This window comes from Anser cygnoides, chromosome 31, assembly GCF_040182565.1.
Source record: "Anser cygnoides isolate HZ-2024a breed goose chromosome 31, Taihu_goose_T2T_genome, whole genome shotgun sequence".
NCBI classification, from domain to species: domain Eukaryota; kingdom Metazoa; phylum Chordata; class Aves; order Anseriformes; family Anatidae; genus Anser; species Anser cygnoides.
This window is the reverse complement of record NC_089903.1, coordinates 1,555,170-1,571,169: the sequence shown is the minus strand read 5'-3', so window position 1 is coordinate 1,571,169 and position 16,000 is coordinate 1,555,170. Positions and strand designations below refer to the sequence as shown.

The 16,000-nt window shown below is 67.2% G+C and overlaps 2 protein-coding genes across 3 annotated transcripts; both read left to right on the top strand.

Moving 5' to 3' along the window:
- The first annotated feature begins 2,034 nt into the window (after positions 1-2,034).
- Positions 2,035-7,508, top strand: LOC136787930 (mitochondrial fission 1 protein-like). The gene is given in 6 exon segments (XM_066985354.1): positions 2,035-2,341; positions 3,215-3,347; positions 4,769-4,845; positions 5,467-5,491; positions 5,494-5,571; positions 6,542-7,508. Coding segments are annotated over 6 exon segments (456 nt in total). The 5' UTR covers positions 2,035-2,296; the 3' UTR covers positions 6,640-7,508.
- Positions 7,509-9,415: 1,907 nt separating this feature from the next.
- LOC136787920 (claudin-7-like) lies at positions 9,416-15,633 on the top strand. Of its 2 annotated transcripts, XM_066985335.1 has the most exons (5): positions 9,416-10,808; positions 11,408-11,542; positions 12,106-12,187; positions 12,657-12,763; positions 13,502-13,639. In XM_066985335.1, exons 1-5 carry the CDS (start codon positions 10,577-10,579, stop codon positions 13,585-13,587), a joined length of 642 nt encoding a protein of 213 aa, XP_066841436.1. In that variant the 5' UTR covers positions 9,416-10,576; the 3' UTR covers positions 13,588-13,639. The 2 variants fall into 2 exon arrangements, with proteins under 2 accessions (XP_066841436.1, XP_066841435.1); XM_066985334.1 differs by lacking the exon at positions 12,657-12,763 and having other exon boundaries at positions 9,418-10,808; positions 13,505-15,633.
- Positions 15,634-16,000: the final 367 nt, after the last annotated feature.

The window sequence follows — 16,000 nt, the reverse complement described above, 5'->3', positions numbered from 1 at the left end:
CGCCGTCACCGTCACCCGCGGGCTCTGGAGCGACTGCGCCACCGACGCCACCGGGGTGACGTCCTGCGTGCCCCTCGTGTCCCTGCTCACCCCTGCCCGGTGAGGGGTTATGGGGTTTGGGGGGGGGGGGATATGGGGGATTTAGGGACATCGGGGACACTGGGGGGACATGGGGACAAGGGGGGATATGGGGGATATGGGGTCGTGGGGGGGATATGGGGACATTGGGGACACTGGGGAGGATATGGGGACGTGGGGGGGGTCTGGGGGTGTTGGGGGGACATGGGGCCTGTGGGGACACAGGGGGCTTTGGGGGGACATGGGGGGTACTTTGGGGCACACAGAGGGACATGGGGGGGACAACATGGGGGGGGCTACGGGGACATATGGGGACATGGGGAGGGGGCCACAGGGCCGGGGGGGCTATGGGGCCATGGGGGGCTCTGGGAGGACTATGGGGTCATGGAGGGGCTATGGGGGGCCATGGGGCTATGGGGGGCATGGGGCCATGGGGGGTGCTCTCGGGGGGCTCTGGGGGGTCATGGGGCTATGGGGGGGCCATGGGGCTATGGGGAGGGCATGGGGCCATGGGGGGGGGTGCTCTCGGGGGGCTCTGGGGGGTCAGGGGGCTATGGGGAGGCCGTGGGGCTATGGGGGGGCATGGGGTCCCTGACCCCCCCCCCCCCCCAGCATACCTGCAGGGCAGCCGGGCGCTGGCTCTGGGGGCCGCGGTGCTGGGGGCCCCGGGGCCGCTGCTGCCCCTCCTGGGGGCTGCGGGGGGCAACGGCGGGGCCGGGCCGCGGGGGGTCCTGCTGCTGCTGGCCGGTACGGGGGGGCACGGGGGGGGCACGGGGGGGTGCGTTGAGGGGGTTATGGGGGGCTATGGGAGGCTATGGGGGGCAAAGGAGCTATGGGGAGGAGTGTGGGGGGTTATGGGGGGGTTATGGGGTCTGGGGGGGGCATGGGGAGGGTATGGGGGGGCCATGGGCGATGGGGGGGGCATGGGGGGCAATGGGGGGCTCATTGGGAGGGGCATGGGGGGCTATGGGGGGTTATGGGGGGTTGTGGGGGGGGCAAAGGGGCTGTGGGGAGGGGTGTGGGGGAGCTATGGGGGGCTATGGGGGGGGCTATGGGGGTTGGGGGGCACGGGGGGGCACAGGGGGGCACGGGGGGGCACAGGGAGCTATGGGGGGGCCATGGAGGGCTATGGGGGGGGTTGCGGGGGGTTATGGGGGGCTAGGGGCAGTTTATAGGGGATTATAGGGGGCTACGGGGGGGCTCATAGGGGGCTATGGGGGGGTTACGGGGGCTGGGGGGGTTACAAGGGGTTCGGGAGGGGGTCTGGGGCCTGCACCCATGGGTGCCCCCCCCCCCCCATGCCCCCCCCCCCCCTTCCCCAGGTCTGGGGGCGCTGGGGGCGGCCGCATGGTTCGGGGCCGCCGTCAGCCAGGAGTTCTTCGACCCCCAGCACGCGGGCGTCAGGTGGGGGGGGGGGGGGGGGCGGGGGGGCACGGGGGGGGGGGCACGCGGGGGTCATCTGGGGGGGGGCGGGGGGGCGGGGGGGAAATTGTGGAGGGGAAGGGGGGAGGTTCATTGTGGGTTATGGGGGGGCATGGGGGGGTCTCGTGGGGGCAAGGGGGTGGGGGGTCCAATGGGGGGGGCGTGGGGGGGAGGGGGGGGGGGGGGTTTGGGGGGGGCTGTGAGGGGGTATGGGGGGGGTAAGGGGGTGCGGGGGGGGGGGTCTCAAGGAGGGGTCAGGGTGATTGGGGGGTTCCCATGGGGGGGGGTTGGAGGTGGGGGGGGGGGGGGTCCGGGGAATTTGGGGGAGGGTCAGAGTGGTCGGGGGGTCTGGAGGGGAATGGGGTGGTCCCACGGGGGACCCCGCCCCCTGAAACCCCGCCCCCTGAAACCCCGCCCCCTCCAATCCCCGCCCCCTTTAAGCCCCGCCCCCAAGACCCCGCCCACTCGGGTTCCCGTACCACGAGGCCCCGCCCCCTTGAGGCCCCGCCCCTCGAGACCGCGCCCCTCCCTCCCCTCCCCTCCTGGCTGCGGGCGTTGCTAGGGGCGTGGCTAACGCCGTTGCTATGGGCGTGGCTACGCCCGCCGCCTTACGCGTTGCTATGCGCGTTGCTAGGGGCGTGGCCACGGGCGCGGCCCTCTCCGCCAAGCGCCGTGACGTCACTCCTCCCGGCTTCACCCTCCCCTACGCGCATGCGCGGGGCGGGAAGGGGTTGAGAGGGGAGGTGCTTCCGGGTTGGCCGCGGCGTCACTTCCGGCCCCGGCGCTTCCGGTTGCGATGGATCCGGAGTTCGACAACGTCGTATCCGTGGAGGACCTGATGGTGAGGCCCCGCCCCCCGAGGCCCCCGCGCTCAGGCCGCGCCCCCGGGCCTGAGCACGTCCCCTAGGACCCCCCGAGCCCCCTCCCCGCTGCCCCCCGCCCCCCGGGAGCGCCTCGGCCCCTCCCCTTCACTAGCCACGCCCCCTTGCTGACCACGCCCACCGCGACCACGCCCCCGCTTTCCCAAGCCACGCCCCCCGAGGTCGCGCGTGGCCCCGCCCCCACTTGGCCCCGCCCCCAGCCCCCCCAGCCCCGCCCGTTGACTCCGTTAGCCCCGCCCCCACAGCTTAGGCCCCGCCCCCACAGGCCACGCCCCCTCACAGCCCCCAGCCCTTCCTCGGGGTTCCCGGACAAGCCCCGCCCCTCCCCTTAGCCCCGCCCCCTTGGCCCCGGCCCCGCCCCCAGCTCAGCAGCACAGGAGCCAAACCCCGCCCGGGCCCCTGGCCACGCCCCACACGTGACCGCGCCCCCTTCTGGCCACGCCCCCTTTGCCCACCCCTCCAAGTGCCCACCCCCAGACCCCGCCCCGACCACGCCCCCTTGCGACCACGCCCCTCTGTGCCCACCCCCTCCCCCCTCCCCGTGCCCACCCCCCACTGTGCCCCTTCTAAGCCCCTCCCCTTCTTAGCCACACCCCGTGACCACGCCCCTTCTGACCTCGCCCCCTCATAGCCACACCCGTCGGAGGCCACGCCCCCTCCCGGCCACGCCCCTCCCCATGCCCACCCCTCCCCATGCCCACCCCCAGACCCCACGCCCCTCCCTGACCTCACCCCTCCTTGACCACGCCCCTCAATGACCACGCCCCTCCCCGACCACGCCCCCTCCGGCCACGCCCCTCTGGCCCCGCCCCCTCCTCTGGCCCCGCCCCCAGGCCCTGGAGCGCCGCTACGCGGCCGAGAGCCGCTCGGGGGCCCCGTCCCGGGCCTGCACCTTCGAGTACGCCTGGGGGCTGGTGTGCAGCCCCTACAGGGCCAATGTGGCCAAGGGGCTGGCGCTGCTGCAAGGTGCAGGGGGGTTATGGGGTCGGGGGGTTTATAGGGTCGGGGGGTTGGGGGGGTTGTGGGGTCAGGGGGGTATTAGGGGGATATGGGGGTCTGGGGGATTATGGGGTTATGGGGGGGTTATGGGGGGCTGGCGCTGCTGCGAGGTGCGGGGGGTTATGAGGTGCGGGGGGGTTATAGGGTCGGGGGGTGTTATAGGGTCGGGGGGTTGTGGGGGGGTTATGGGGTCCAGGCGGTTATGGGGGGGTTATGGGGGTCTGGGGGGCTGGTGCGCAGCCACTACGGGGCCGACGTGGCCAAGGGGCCGGCGCTGCTGCGAGGTACGGGGGGGTTATGGGGTCGGGGGGGTTATAGGGTCGGGGGGTCGTGGGGGGGTTGTGGGGTCTGGGGGTTATGGGGTTATGGGGGCGTTATGGGGTCATTGGGGGTTATGGGAGTATGGGGGGGCTGGCGCTGCTGCGAGGTAAGGGGGGCTGTGGGGTTTCGGGAGGGTTATGGGGTCGGGGGGGTTATAGGATCGGGGGGTTGGGGGGGTTGTGGGGTCAGGGGGTATTGGGGGGATATGGGGGGTCTGGGGGGTTATGGGGTTATGGGGGGGTTATGGGGTTATGGGGGGGTTATGGGGTCTGGGGGCTGGTGTGCAGCCCCTACGGGGCCGACGTGGCCAAGGGGCTGGCGCTGCTGCGAGGTAAGGGGGGTTATGGGGTCGGGGGGGGGGGTTTATAGGGTCGGGGGGTTGTGGGGGGGTTGTGGGGTCAGGGGGGTATTGGGGGGATATGGGGGTCTGGGGGTTATGGGGTTATGGGGGGTTATGGGGGGCTGGCGCTGCTGCGAGGTGCGGGGGGGTTATGAGGTGCAGGGGGGTTATGGGGTCGGGGGGTGTTATAGGGTCGGGGGGTTGTGGGGTCCAGGCGGTTATGGGGCGATTATGGGGGTTGGGGGGGGTTATGGGGTTATGGGGGGCTGGCGCTGCTGCAAGGTGTGGGGGGGTTATAGGGTCGGGGGGGTTGGGGGGGGTTATGGGGTCGGGGGGGTTATAGGGTTGGGGGGGCTATGGGGGGGTTATGTGGTCCGGGGGGTTATGGAGCGATTATGGGGTTTGGGGGGTTATAGGGTTATGGGGGGGTTATGGGGGGCTGGCGCTGCTGTGAGGTACGGGGGGGTTATGGGGTGGTTACGGGGTTTTGGGGGGGTTATGGGGGGTCTGCGGGGGTTATTGGGGGGGGGTTATGGGGTTTTGGGGGGTTGTTGGGGTCTGGGGGTTATGGGGGGTTATGGGGGCATAGGGGAGGTTATTGGGGTCTGGGGGGTTGTGGGGGCTATGGGGGGAGGATACGGGGCAGTATGGGGGTCCGGGGGCCCCACACGCCCCCCGGTGTCCCCCGCTGTCCCCGACGCCCCCGCTGTGCCCCCCCCCCCCCAAGAGCTGATGGCGGACGGGACACCGGAGGAGAAGCGCGACTACGTGTACTACCTGGCCCTGGGCAACTACCGCCTGAAGGTGGGGACACGGGGACACGGGGACATGGGGGGACACGGGGACGGGGGGGGTCGGGGGCATTGGGGACATTGGGGTTATTGGGGGTGTTGGGGACATTGGGGTCATGGGGACATTGGGGACATCGGGGGCGTTGGGGACATCGGGGTCATGGGGGGTGTCGGGGACATTGGGGACAAGGGGACGGGGATGGGGACATCGGGGGGACACGGGGACGGGGGGGTCGGGGACATCGGGGACATTGGGGCCACGGGGGCGTTGGGGACATGGCCGGGGGGGCTTTTGGGGCCACCTGGGGCTGGGTGACACCGGCAGGACAAAGGGGACGCTGGCCCTCACGGTGTCCCCTCCCCTTGTCCCCCCTGTGTCCCCCCATGTCCCCCCCATGTCCCCTGACCCCCCGTCCACCCTCTGTCCCCTGTCCCTCCCGTGTCCCTTGTCCCCCCCATGCCCCCCATGCCCCCCATGTCCCCCCCCATGTCCCCCCGTGTCCCCCCTTGTCCCCCCCATGTCCCCCCCGTCCCCCCCATGTCCCCTGTCCCCCCATGTGTCCCCCATGTCCTCCTGTCCCCCCATGTCCCCCCCATGTCCCCCCCATGTCCCTGTCCCCCCCACCCCCCCCAGGAGTACGAGCGGGCCCTGGGCTACGTGGGGCCCTGCTCCAGGCTGAGCCCCAGAACTCCCAGGGGCTGCGGCTGCAGCGCCACATCCTCGCCCGCGTTCGCCGAGGTGAGCGCCCCGCAGCGCCCTATAGCGCCCTATAGCGCCCCACAGCGCCCTGTAACACCCTATAGCAGCCCCACAGTGCCCAATAGTGACCCACAGCGCCCCATAGTGCCCTATAGCACCCCCACAGTGACCCCATAGTGCCCCATAGCACCCCCACGGCGCCCTATAGTGCCCTACAGCGCCCCACAGAGCCCTACAGAGTCTCATAGCACCCCCATAGCACCCCCACAGCACCCTATAGCGCCCTATAGCACCCCAACAGCGCCCCATAGTGACCCATAGCACCCCCACAGCACCCTATAGCACCCCCACAGCACCCTATAGCGCCCTATAGCACCCCCGCAGCACCCCATAGTGCCCCACAGCACCCCCACAGCCCCCTATAGCACCCCCACAGCACCCTATAGCACCCTACAGCACCCCAACAGTGCCCCATAGTGCCCCATAGCACCCCCACAGCACCCTATAGCACCCTATAGCACCCCAACAGTGCCCCATAGTGCCCCATAGCACCCCCACAGCACCCTATAGCACCCTATAGCACCCCCGCAGCGCCCCATAGTGACCCATAGCACCCCCACGGCACCCCATAGCGCCCCCCAGCACCCAGGGGTGGTGGCGCGCCCGCACGCGTGACGCGTCCTCACGTGTGTGTTCTGTGTCCCCTGTGTGTCCCCCAATGTCCCCGTGTCCCCCCATTGTCCCCATGTGTCCCCAATGTCCCCATATCCCCCCCATGTCCCCCCAATGTCCACTTGTCCCCATGGCCCCCCCATGACCCCAAATGTCCCCATGTCCCCCCCAATGTCCCCCCGTCCCCCCATGTCCCTGATGTCCCAATGTCCCCCCAATGTCCCCATGTCCCTACCATGTCCCCATGTCCTCCCCATGTCCCCACCATGTCCTTGTGTCCCCCCCATGACCCCAAATGTCCCCATGTCCCCCCCAATGTCCCCCTGTCCCCCCCCAGACGTGCTGCTGGGCGCGGCCATCGTGGGGGGCGTGGTGCTGGGCATGGCCGGCCTGGCCGGGCTGCTGAGATTGCTCATCTCCCGCGGCCGTCACTGATGTCACCGCGTCCGCAACGTCCCCGCGGGGGCCCCGTGGGATCCCCAGATTGTCCCCAGTGTCCCCGTGTCCCTGATGACCCCGATGTCCCCAACCCGTCCCCAATGTCCCCAACCTGTCCTCGTGTCCCCAACGTCCCCAACCCGTCCCCAACGTCCCCAACCCGTCCTCAATGTCCTCAACCCATCCCCAATGTCCCCAACTTGCCCCTATGTCCCCAACCCGTCCCCAACGTCCCCAACCCATCCCCACGTCCCCAACCCCTCACTGTCCCCAAGTCCTGTGTCCCCTTGTCCCCAACACCCTCCCATTTCCCCATGTCCCCTCCCCGTGTCCCTGTCCCCCCTCCCCGGCCTTGGTGGCACAGTGACAACTTGGAGGCGACGACGACACGGTGACAATGCGGTGGTGACAGCGATGATAAGGTGACAACGCGGTGACAACACGGAGGTGACAATGACACGGTGGTGGCAGCACAGTGAGGACGGTGACAGCGTGGTGACAACGCGGTGGCATCACGGCCACCCTTGGGGACATCCTGGTGACAAGACGAGGCACAGCAGTGGCACGGTGACACGGGGACGGTGGCAGAAGGACAGCGCGGTGACACGATGGTGACAAGCTGGGGACAACGTGGGGACAACGTGACGGCGACAACGTGGTGACAACGCGGTGGCACCGCAGGGACAAGGCGGTGACGACGGCGGCGCGGTGGCAGCGCGGTGACACGAGGGACACCAGCAGGGGACACGTGAGTCCCCCCGCAGCCCCCCCAGTGCCTTGGGGACAGCCCCGAGGTCCCCGTGCCTTGGGGACAGCCGCGTCCCCTCCGTCCCCCCTGTAAATAATAAAGCAGCGCGGGCTCGGGGCGTGCTTGTCCTTGTCACTGTGCTTGTCCCCAAACTGTCCCTGCCCCACCCCCGTCCTGTCCCCGTCCCCGATCTGTCCCTGTTCCTGTCCCCAACCTCTCCTTGTCCCTGTCCCCATCCCCATCCTGTCCCCATCCCCATCCTGTCCTAGTCCCTGTCCTGTCCTTGTCCCCGTCCCCGTCCTTGTCCCTGTCCCAATCCTGTCCCCACCCTGTCCCTGTCCCCATCCCAATCCCTGTCCCAGTTTTGTCCCAATCTTGGCCCCATCCCGTCCCTGTCCCCATCCCGTTCCCATCCTGTCCTTGTCCCTATCCCTGTCCCAATCCTGTCCCCATCCTGTCCCCAGTCCCGTCTCTTGTCCCCATCCATGTCCTTGTCCCCATCCTGTCCTAGTCCCTGTCCTGTCCCTGTCCCCGTCCCCATCCTGTCCTTGTCCCTATCCCCGTCCTTGTCCCTGTCCCAATCCTGTCCCCATCCTGTCCTTGTCCCTATCCCCGTCCTTGTCCCTGTCCCAATCCTGTCCCCATCCCTGTCCTTGTCCCTGTCCCCATCCTGTCGCCGTCCCCCCCACCCGCGGGTGCCGGGCGCGTGCCGAGCCCGCGGACGGACGCTGCCGCTTCCGATGACGCCGCCGGTGACACCCTTGGGGACACGGCACGGGGGGGGGGGGGTCGAAACAGGACCCCATATCCGGGGGGACAACGGGGGGCCCTGTTGGGGTCCCACGGCCCCCCAGTGTCCCCATCACTCTCCCCGTCACTCTCCCCGTCACTGTCCCCGTCATTGTCCCCGTGTCCCCGTCACTGTCCCCGTGTCCCCGCCACCGGCGTCAACAGGAAGGGGCCGGGGGGGCGCAGGAAGGGTGGGGGCGGACGCGGCCCCCGCAGGGAAGGGGCCCGGGGGGGCCGGGGGCACCTCGCCCGGGGGGGGACCCACAGGAGGGACCCACGGGGGGAGCGGGGGGAACAGCGCCGCCGGCACCCCGCGGAGCCGTCACCCCATGGGGCCGTCACCCCACGGAGCCCATTGTCCTATGGATCCCATTGTCCTATGGACCCCATTGTCCTATGTGGCCATCACCCCGTAGACCCCATTGTCCTATGGACCTCATTGTCCTATGGGGGCCGTCACCCCATGGAGCTGTCACCCATGGACCCCCTTGTCCCATGGGGTCATCGCCCCATAGACTCCATTGTGCCATGGAGCCCATTGTCCTATAGACCCCATTGTCCTATAGACCCCATTGTCCTATGGGGCCATCACCCCCTAGACCCCATTGTCCTATAAACCCCATTGTCCTATGGGGTCATCCCCCCTCGACCCCATTGTCCTGTGGGGCCATCACCCCATGGAGCCCATTGCCCCCTCAGCCCCATTCCCCCATGGATCCTTCACCCCATGGACCCCATTGTCCCATGGAGCCATCACCCTATAGACCCCATCACCCCACAGACCCCATAACCCTATTGTTCCATCACCCCATAGACCCCCATTGCCCCATAGACCCCCCCACATACCCCATCACCCCATAGATCTGTGACCCCCATGGGTCCTTCACCCCATGGACCCCATTGCCCCGCAGACCCCAGAGACCCAATCACCCCATAAACCCCCCGTTCCCATTAATCCAGCACCCCATAGACCCCATCACCCCACAGACCCCATCACCCCACAGACCCCACCACCCCACAGATCTGTGACCCCAGAGATCTGTCACCCCATAGCCCCCACAGACCCCACAGTCACCCCACAGACCCCATTCCCCCAAACCCCACACCCCATCCCCCCTATTTATCCCTCCCTCTTCCCCCCCTTTATCCCACCCCCCTTTATCCCCCCCTTGTCCCCACCCCCGCCCCCCCCTTGTCCCCACCCCTCCCCGTCCCCATAAAGCCGCCCCCCCCCCCGAGGCCACCGCCGCTGCCACCGCCGCCACGGGCGCCGTGAGTCCTCGTGTCCCCACGCGCTGCCACCCCCTGGCCCCGACCCCGAGACCCCCTGTCCCCAACCCCGACCCCCGTGTCCCCGACCCCGAGACCCCGGTGTCCCCAACCCTGACCTCGGTGTCCCCAACTGAGACCCCGCTCTCCCCGTCCCCGGTGTCCCCATCCCGTCCCTGGTGTCCCCAACCCTGGTGTCCCCGACCCCGGTGTCCCCAACCCCATCCCCGGTGTCCCCATCCTGACCCCAGTGTCCCCAGCCGAGACCCTGGTGTCCCCAACCCCGAGACCCGGTGTCCCCATCCCGACCCCGGTGTCCCCTCGCGTGTCCCCAGCTCCAACCCTGGTGTCCCCTCAAGTGTCCCCTTGGCTGTCCCCATCCCGACCCCAGTGTCCCCAACCTTGAGACCCTCGGTGTCCCCAACCGAGCCCCCAGTGTCCCCCCGAGTGTCCCTGACCCCAAACTCAGTGTCCCCTCAATTGTCCCCAACCCCAACCCCAGTGTCGCCAGCCCCCGGTGTCCCCAACCCTGAGACCCTCGGTGTCCCCAGCTGAGCCCCCGGTATCCCCCTGAGTGTCCCCATCCCAACCCCGGTGTCCCCAACCCCGAGACCCTCAGTGTCCCCAGCCCCGGTGTCCCCAACCCCGGTGTCCCCAACCCCGGTGTCCCCCCGAGTGTCCCCAGCCCCGGTGTCCCCAACCCCAGTTTCCCCAACCCCGGTGTCCCCCCGAGTGTCCCCAGCCCCGGTGTCCCCAACCCCGGTGTCCCCCGAGTGTCCCCAGCCCCGGTGTCCCCAACCCCAGTTTCCCCAACCCCGGTGTCCCCCCGAGTGTCCCCAGCCCCGGTGTCCCCAACCCCGGTGTCCCCCCGAGTGTCCCCAGCCCCGGTGTCCCCAACCCCAGTTTCCCCAACCCCGGTGTCCCCCCGAGTGTCCCCAGCCCCGGTGTCCCCAGCCCCGGTGTCCCCAACCCCGGTGTCCCCAACCCCAGTGTCCCCCCGAGTGTCCCCAACCCCAGTGTCCCCCGAGTGTCCCCAGCCCCGGTGTCCCCAACCCCGGTGTCCCCAACCCCGGTGTCCCCCGAGTGTCCCCAACCCCGGTGTCCCCGACCCCGGTGTCCCCGTCCCCGATGCCCCCCTGCGCCCCCGCCCTGGGCTGGGGGTGGCCCTGGGGGTGGCCGCGGGCGCCGTGGGGTGGGCGCTGCTGGTGGCCTCCCTGCCCCACGGCGCCTGGGGGTGGCGGGGGCCAGGCCACCGCCGTGGCCGCCGTCACCGTCACCCGCGGGCTCTGGAGCGACTGCGCCACCGACGCCACCGGGGTGACGTCCTGCGTGCCCCTCGTGTCCCTGCTCACCCTGCCCGGTGAGGGGTTATGGGGTTTGGGGGGGGGGGATATGGGGGATTTAGGGACATCGGGGACACTGGGGGGACATGGGGACAAGGGGGGATATGGGGGATATGGGGTCGTGGGGGGATATGGGGACATTGGGGACACTGGGAGGATATGGGGACGTGGGGGGGGTCTGGGGGTGTTGGGGGGGGGACATGGGGCCTGTGGGGACACAGGGGGCTTTGGGGGGACATGGGGGTACTTTGGGGCACACAGAGGGACATGGGGGGACAACATGGGGGGGGGCTACGGGGACATATGGGGACATGGGGAGGGGGCCACAGGGCCGGGGGGGGGGCTATGGGGCCATGGGGGGCTCTGGGAGGACTATGGGGTCATGGAGGGGCTATGGGGGGGCCATGGGGCTATGGGGGGGGCATGGGGCCATGGGGGGGTGCTCTCGGGGGCTCTGGGGGTCATGGGGCTATGGGGGGGCCATGGGGCTATGGGGAGGGCATGGGGCCATGGGGGGGGGGGTGCTCTCGGGGGGCTCTGGGGGGGTCAGGGGGCTATGGGGAGGCCGTGGGGCTATGGGGGGGGCATGGGGTCCCTGACCCCCCCCCCCCCCCAGCATACCTGCAGGGCAGCCGGGCGCTGGCTCTGGGGGCCGCGGTGCTGGGGGCCCCGGGGCCGCTGCTGCCCCTCCTGGGGGCTGCGGGGGGCAACGGCGGGGCCGGGCCGCGGGGGGTCCTGCTGCTGCTGGCCGGTACGGGGGGGCACGGGGGGCACGGGGGGTGCGTTGAGGGGGGTTATGGGGGGCTATGGGAGGCTATGGGGGGGCAAAGGAGCTATGGGGAGGAGTGTGGGGGGTTATGGGGGGGTTATGGGGTCTGGGGGGGGCATGGGGAGGGTATGGGGGGGCCATGGGCGATGGGGGGGCATGGGGGGGCAATGGGGGGCTCATTGGGAGGGGCATGGGGGGCTATGGGGGGTTATGGGGGGGTTGTGGGGGGGGGCAAAGGGGCTGTGGGGAGGGGTGTGGGGGAGCTATGGGGGGGCTATGGGGGGGCTATGGGGGTTGGGGGGCACGGGGGGCACAGGGGGGCACGGGGGGGCACAGGGAGCTATGGGGGGGCCATGGAGGGCTATGGGGGGTTGCGGGGGGTTATGGGGGGCTAGGGGCAGTTTATAGGGGATTATAGGGGGCTACGGGGGGGCTCATAGGGGGCTATGGGGGGGTTACGGGGGCTGGGGGGTTACAAGGGGTTCGGGAGGGGGTCTGGGGCCTGCACCCATGGGTGCCCCCCCCCCGTGCCCCCCCTTCCCCAGGTCTGGGGGCGCTGGGGGCGGCCGCATGGTTCGGGGCCGCCGTCAGCCAGGAGTTCTTCGACCCCCAGCACGCGGGCGTCAGGTGGGGGGGGGGGGGGGGCGGGGGGGCACGGGGGGGGGGCACGCGGGGGGTCATCTGGGGGGGGCGGGGGGGCGGGGGGGAAATTGTGGAGGGGAAGGGGGGAGGTTCATTGTGGGTTATGGGGGGGGGCATGGGGGGGGGTCTCGTGGGGGGGCAAGGGGGTGGGGGGTCCAATGGGGGGGGCGTGGGGGAGGGGGAAATTTGGGGGGGTTTGGGGGGGCTGTGAGGGGGTATGGGGGGGTAAGGGGGTGCGGGGGGGTCTCAAGGAGGGGTCAGGGTGATTGGGGGGTTCCCATGGGGGGGGGTTGGAGGTGGGGGGGGGGGGTCCGGGGAATTTGGGGGAGGGTCAGAGTGGTCGGGGGGGGGGTCTGGAGGGGAATGGGGTGGTCCCACGGGGGGTTTTGGGGGTGCCGGGGGTTCGAGGTGGTTTTTTTTGGGGGGTGGGGTCACGTTCTTGTCCCCCCCCCAGGTACGAGCCGGGCCCGGGGCTGTTCCTGGCCGCGGGGGGCGGTGCTGGCCGGGGCGGGGGGGCCGTGCTCATCGCCTCGGCGCGGGGACCCCCCGGCACAGGACCCCAGGTGAGGGATCCCCTCCCCAAAACGGGACCTCCCCCCCTAAAATTTAGACCCCCCCCCAAAAAAAAACCCGCCCCCCCCCCAAAAACAACCCCCACAACTCCGCCCCTCCCCAAAATAGGAACCTCCCCCCCAAAATGGGACCCCCCCCCCCAAAATGGGACACCTCCGCCCCATCTGGGACCCCCCCCCCCTTGGTAGAATACCCCCACAAAGTGGGAGCCCCCCGAAAAAAAATGGACACCCCTCCCCCGCACAACTCGAACCCCACAGCCGTGACCCCCCCCCCATAAAAAAGGGGACCCCTCCCCAAGCATATTCCCCCCCAATGGGGGGGGGGGCAAGGTTTCCCCCCCCAGCGTGGGCCACCTCGAAAAATGGGGACCCCCCCCCAAAATGTGCCCCCCCATAGTGGGAACCCCCAAAGTGCCCCCCCAAATTATGACACCCCCCCCAGTGGGACCCCTGCCCCAAAGTGGGACCCCCCCCCCCCAAAGTGCTCCCCCCAAAGTACTCCCCCAAGTGGGATCCCCCCAGACAGGGACCCCCATAAATTGTGACCCCCCCCCCAAAACTGTGACCCCTCCCATCACTATGCCCCCCCCATATGACCCCCCCAGCAGAGAGCCCCTTTGCCCCCCCCCCCCCCCCAAAAAAAACCCTCCCTTTCCTGCTGGGGAGGGGCCGAGGTTTGGGGGTACCCCCCCATTAACCCCGTGCCCCCCCCCCAAATTTCCTGCAGCCACCCCCTCGGGGCCCCCCCGGCCCCGGGGCGCCTCCGCCGCCAGCCTGGGGGACAAATATGGGCGCAATGCCTACGTGTGACCCCCCCGCAATGGGGAGCACCACCCCCTCCCCCTCCGGGAGGACCCCCCCCCCCCCAAGGACAGTGGGACCCCCAAAGGACAATGGGGACCCCCCCCCAAAGGAAAATGGGGACCCCCTCCAAAGGAAAATGGGGACCACCCAAGACAATGGGGACCTCCCGCCCGGACTTTGGGGACTCCCCCAGGACAACGGGGACCCCCCAGGACCATGGGGACCCCCCCGAAGGATAATGGGACCCACAGGACCATGACGATACTCCCCCCTGGATGATGAGGCCCCCCCCAAAAAATGGGGATCCCCCCAGGACTCTGGGGACCCCTCCCAGACAATGGGGAACCCCTGGACAATGGAGAACCCCCCAAAAATGGGGACCCCCCATGGACTTTGGGGAACCCCCCCGAATGATGGGACCCCCCCCCCCCCGGAAAATGGGGGAGGTCTTTTTTTTTTGGGGGGGGGCTTTTGGGTGGGGTCTGTATGGGGGGGGGGGGGGGCTGTTCCTGTCAATGGTAATTACAGCGTTAATGATGAGGCGCTGCCCTAGTGCTCCCAGTATACACCAGTGCTCCCAGCGCCCCCCAGTGCTACCAGTATCCTCCCAGTATCCCCCCCAGTGCTCCCAGTGTCATCCCAGTATCCCCCCCAGTGCTCCCAGTATCCCCTCTAGTGCTCCCAGTATCCTCCCTGTGCCCCAGAGGGCTCCCAGTATCCTCCCAGTGCTCCCCCAGTATCCACCGCCCAACCTCCACCACCGGTCTCCTCGACGTTCATGACCGTGACCACGGAGCTCTGCACCCATGGCCATAGGGTAGCTCAATACCTGCACCCGTGGCCATGCCCATGCCCATGACCATGGAGCTCTACACCAATGACTGTGACCATGGAGTTCTACCACGACCATGCCCATGCCCATGAAGATCTACCCCCATGACCATGACCATGAAGCTCTGCACCCATGACCGTGACCATGCCCATGAAGCTCTACACCCATACCCTTAACCATGAAGCTCTACGCTCATGACCACGATGACCATGCCCATGAAGCTCTTCACCCTCTTCAACTCTTCATGACCATGACCATGGAGGTTCGTGCTCATGACCATGAAACTCTACCCCCATGACCGTGACAGTGAAGCTTTGCACCCATGACCGTGAAGCTCTACGCCCATGACCATGAAGTTCTACACCCATGGCTGTAACCATGAAGCTCGGCCATGACCACGACCACACTCATGAGGCTCTACACCCATGCCCATGAACCTCTACAGCCATGGCCATGAAGCTCTGCACCCATGAACATGACCATGACCGTGAAGCTCTGCACCCATGACCATGATGACCATGACCATGAATGTCTACACCCATGCCAATGCCCATGAAGCTCTACACCCATGGCCATACCCATGAAACTACACACCCACGAACATGACCGCGATCATGACCGTGACCATGAAGTTCTACACCCATGGCCATGCCCATGAAACTGCACACCCATGAACATGACCGTGATCATGACCATGACCATGGAGCTCTACACCCATGACCCGCCCCCCCCCACCCCCCCCCCCACGTCATGTGCTCCTCCCTCCCGATAAATGCGATTGTTTTCCCGGCCGAGCCTTCGCGTCCTCCTTTTACAGCCCCCCGTGGCCTCCAGCAGGGCCTCCAAGGTGATGGGGGCCGGGCCTTCATCGGCCATAAACCTCCCCAGGGCTGGCTGGCCACGTGACCGCCCTGCTCGTTATCTCGGCCCTAACGAAGGCTCAGAGATAACACCGAGGCTCGCGGGATTTCCTGGGCCTCCTTCCTGTTGGCCTCTGCTCCTGGCCCAAAAAGCGCAATTTTTGGTCAGAAAACCCCCGTTTTTTTCAGTTTTTTTTAGAATAAAAATATTTTTCAGAATTTTTATCAGCCAGTGGTGATTCACGGCAATTCCTGGAGCAGCCCACAATAATAATAATAATTATCATTTTTATTATTATAATTGCCATTGTCATTATTATTATTATTATTACTATAATAATAATATTATTATGACTATTACTATTATTACTACTATTACTTTTATTCTTACTCTTTTTCTTCTGATTATTTTTATCATTTCCTGAGTCCCTGAGTAGGTGTTCTGTCATTTCTATGCAAAAGAAGCAAATTTTGGGGGTGCCTGTGTCCTGGAGGATGGAGATTTACCCAGGGTGCCTTTATGATGCCTTTATTTAATTTTAATTTTAATTTTAATTTTAATTTTAATTTTAATTTTAATTTTAATTTTAATTTTAATTTTAATTTTAATTTCTAATTTTAAATTCTAATTTTAGTTCTAATAACCTGATTCCGTTTTAATTCTAGTTCCAATTCTAATTCTAATTCTAATTCTAATTCTAATTCTAATTCTAATTCTAATAATTCT

What these genes read in the sequence shown, in the direction of transcription:
- LOC136787920 (XM_066985334.1), top strand. Translation starts at nt 10,577, where the DNA reads ATGCCCCCCTGCGCCCCCGCCCTGGGCTGGGGGTGGCCCTGGGGGTGG. An exon ending in GTCCCTGCTCACCCTGCCCG is followed by an intron (nt 10,809 to 11,407) that starts GTGAGGGGTTAT and finishes CCCCCCCCCCAG; the next exon opens with CATACCTGCAGGGCAGCCGG. An exon ending in CCCCAGCACGCGGGCGTCAG is followed by an intron (nt 12,188 to 13,504) that starts GTGGGGGGGGGG and finishes AATTTCCTGCAG; the next exon opens with CCACCCCCTCGGGGCCCCCC.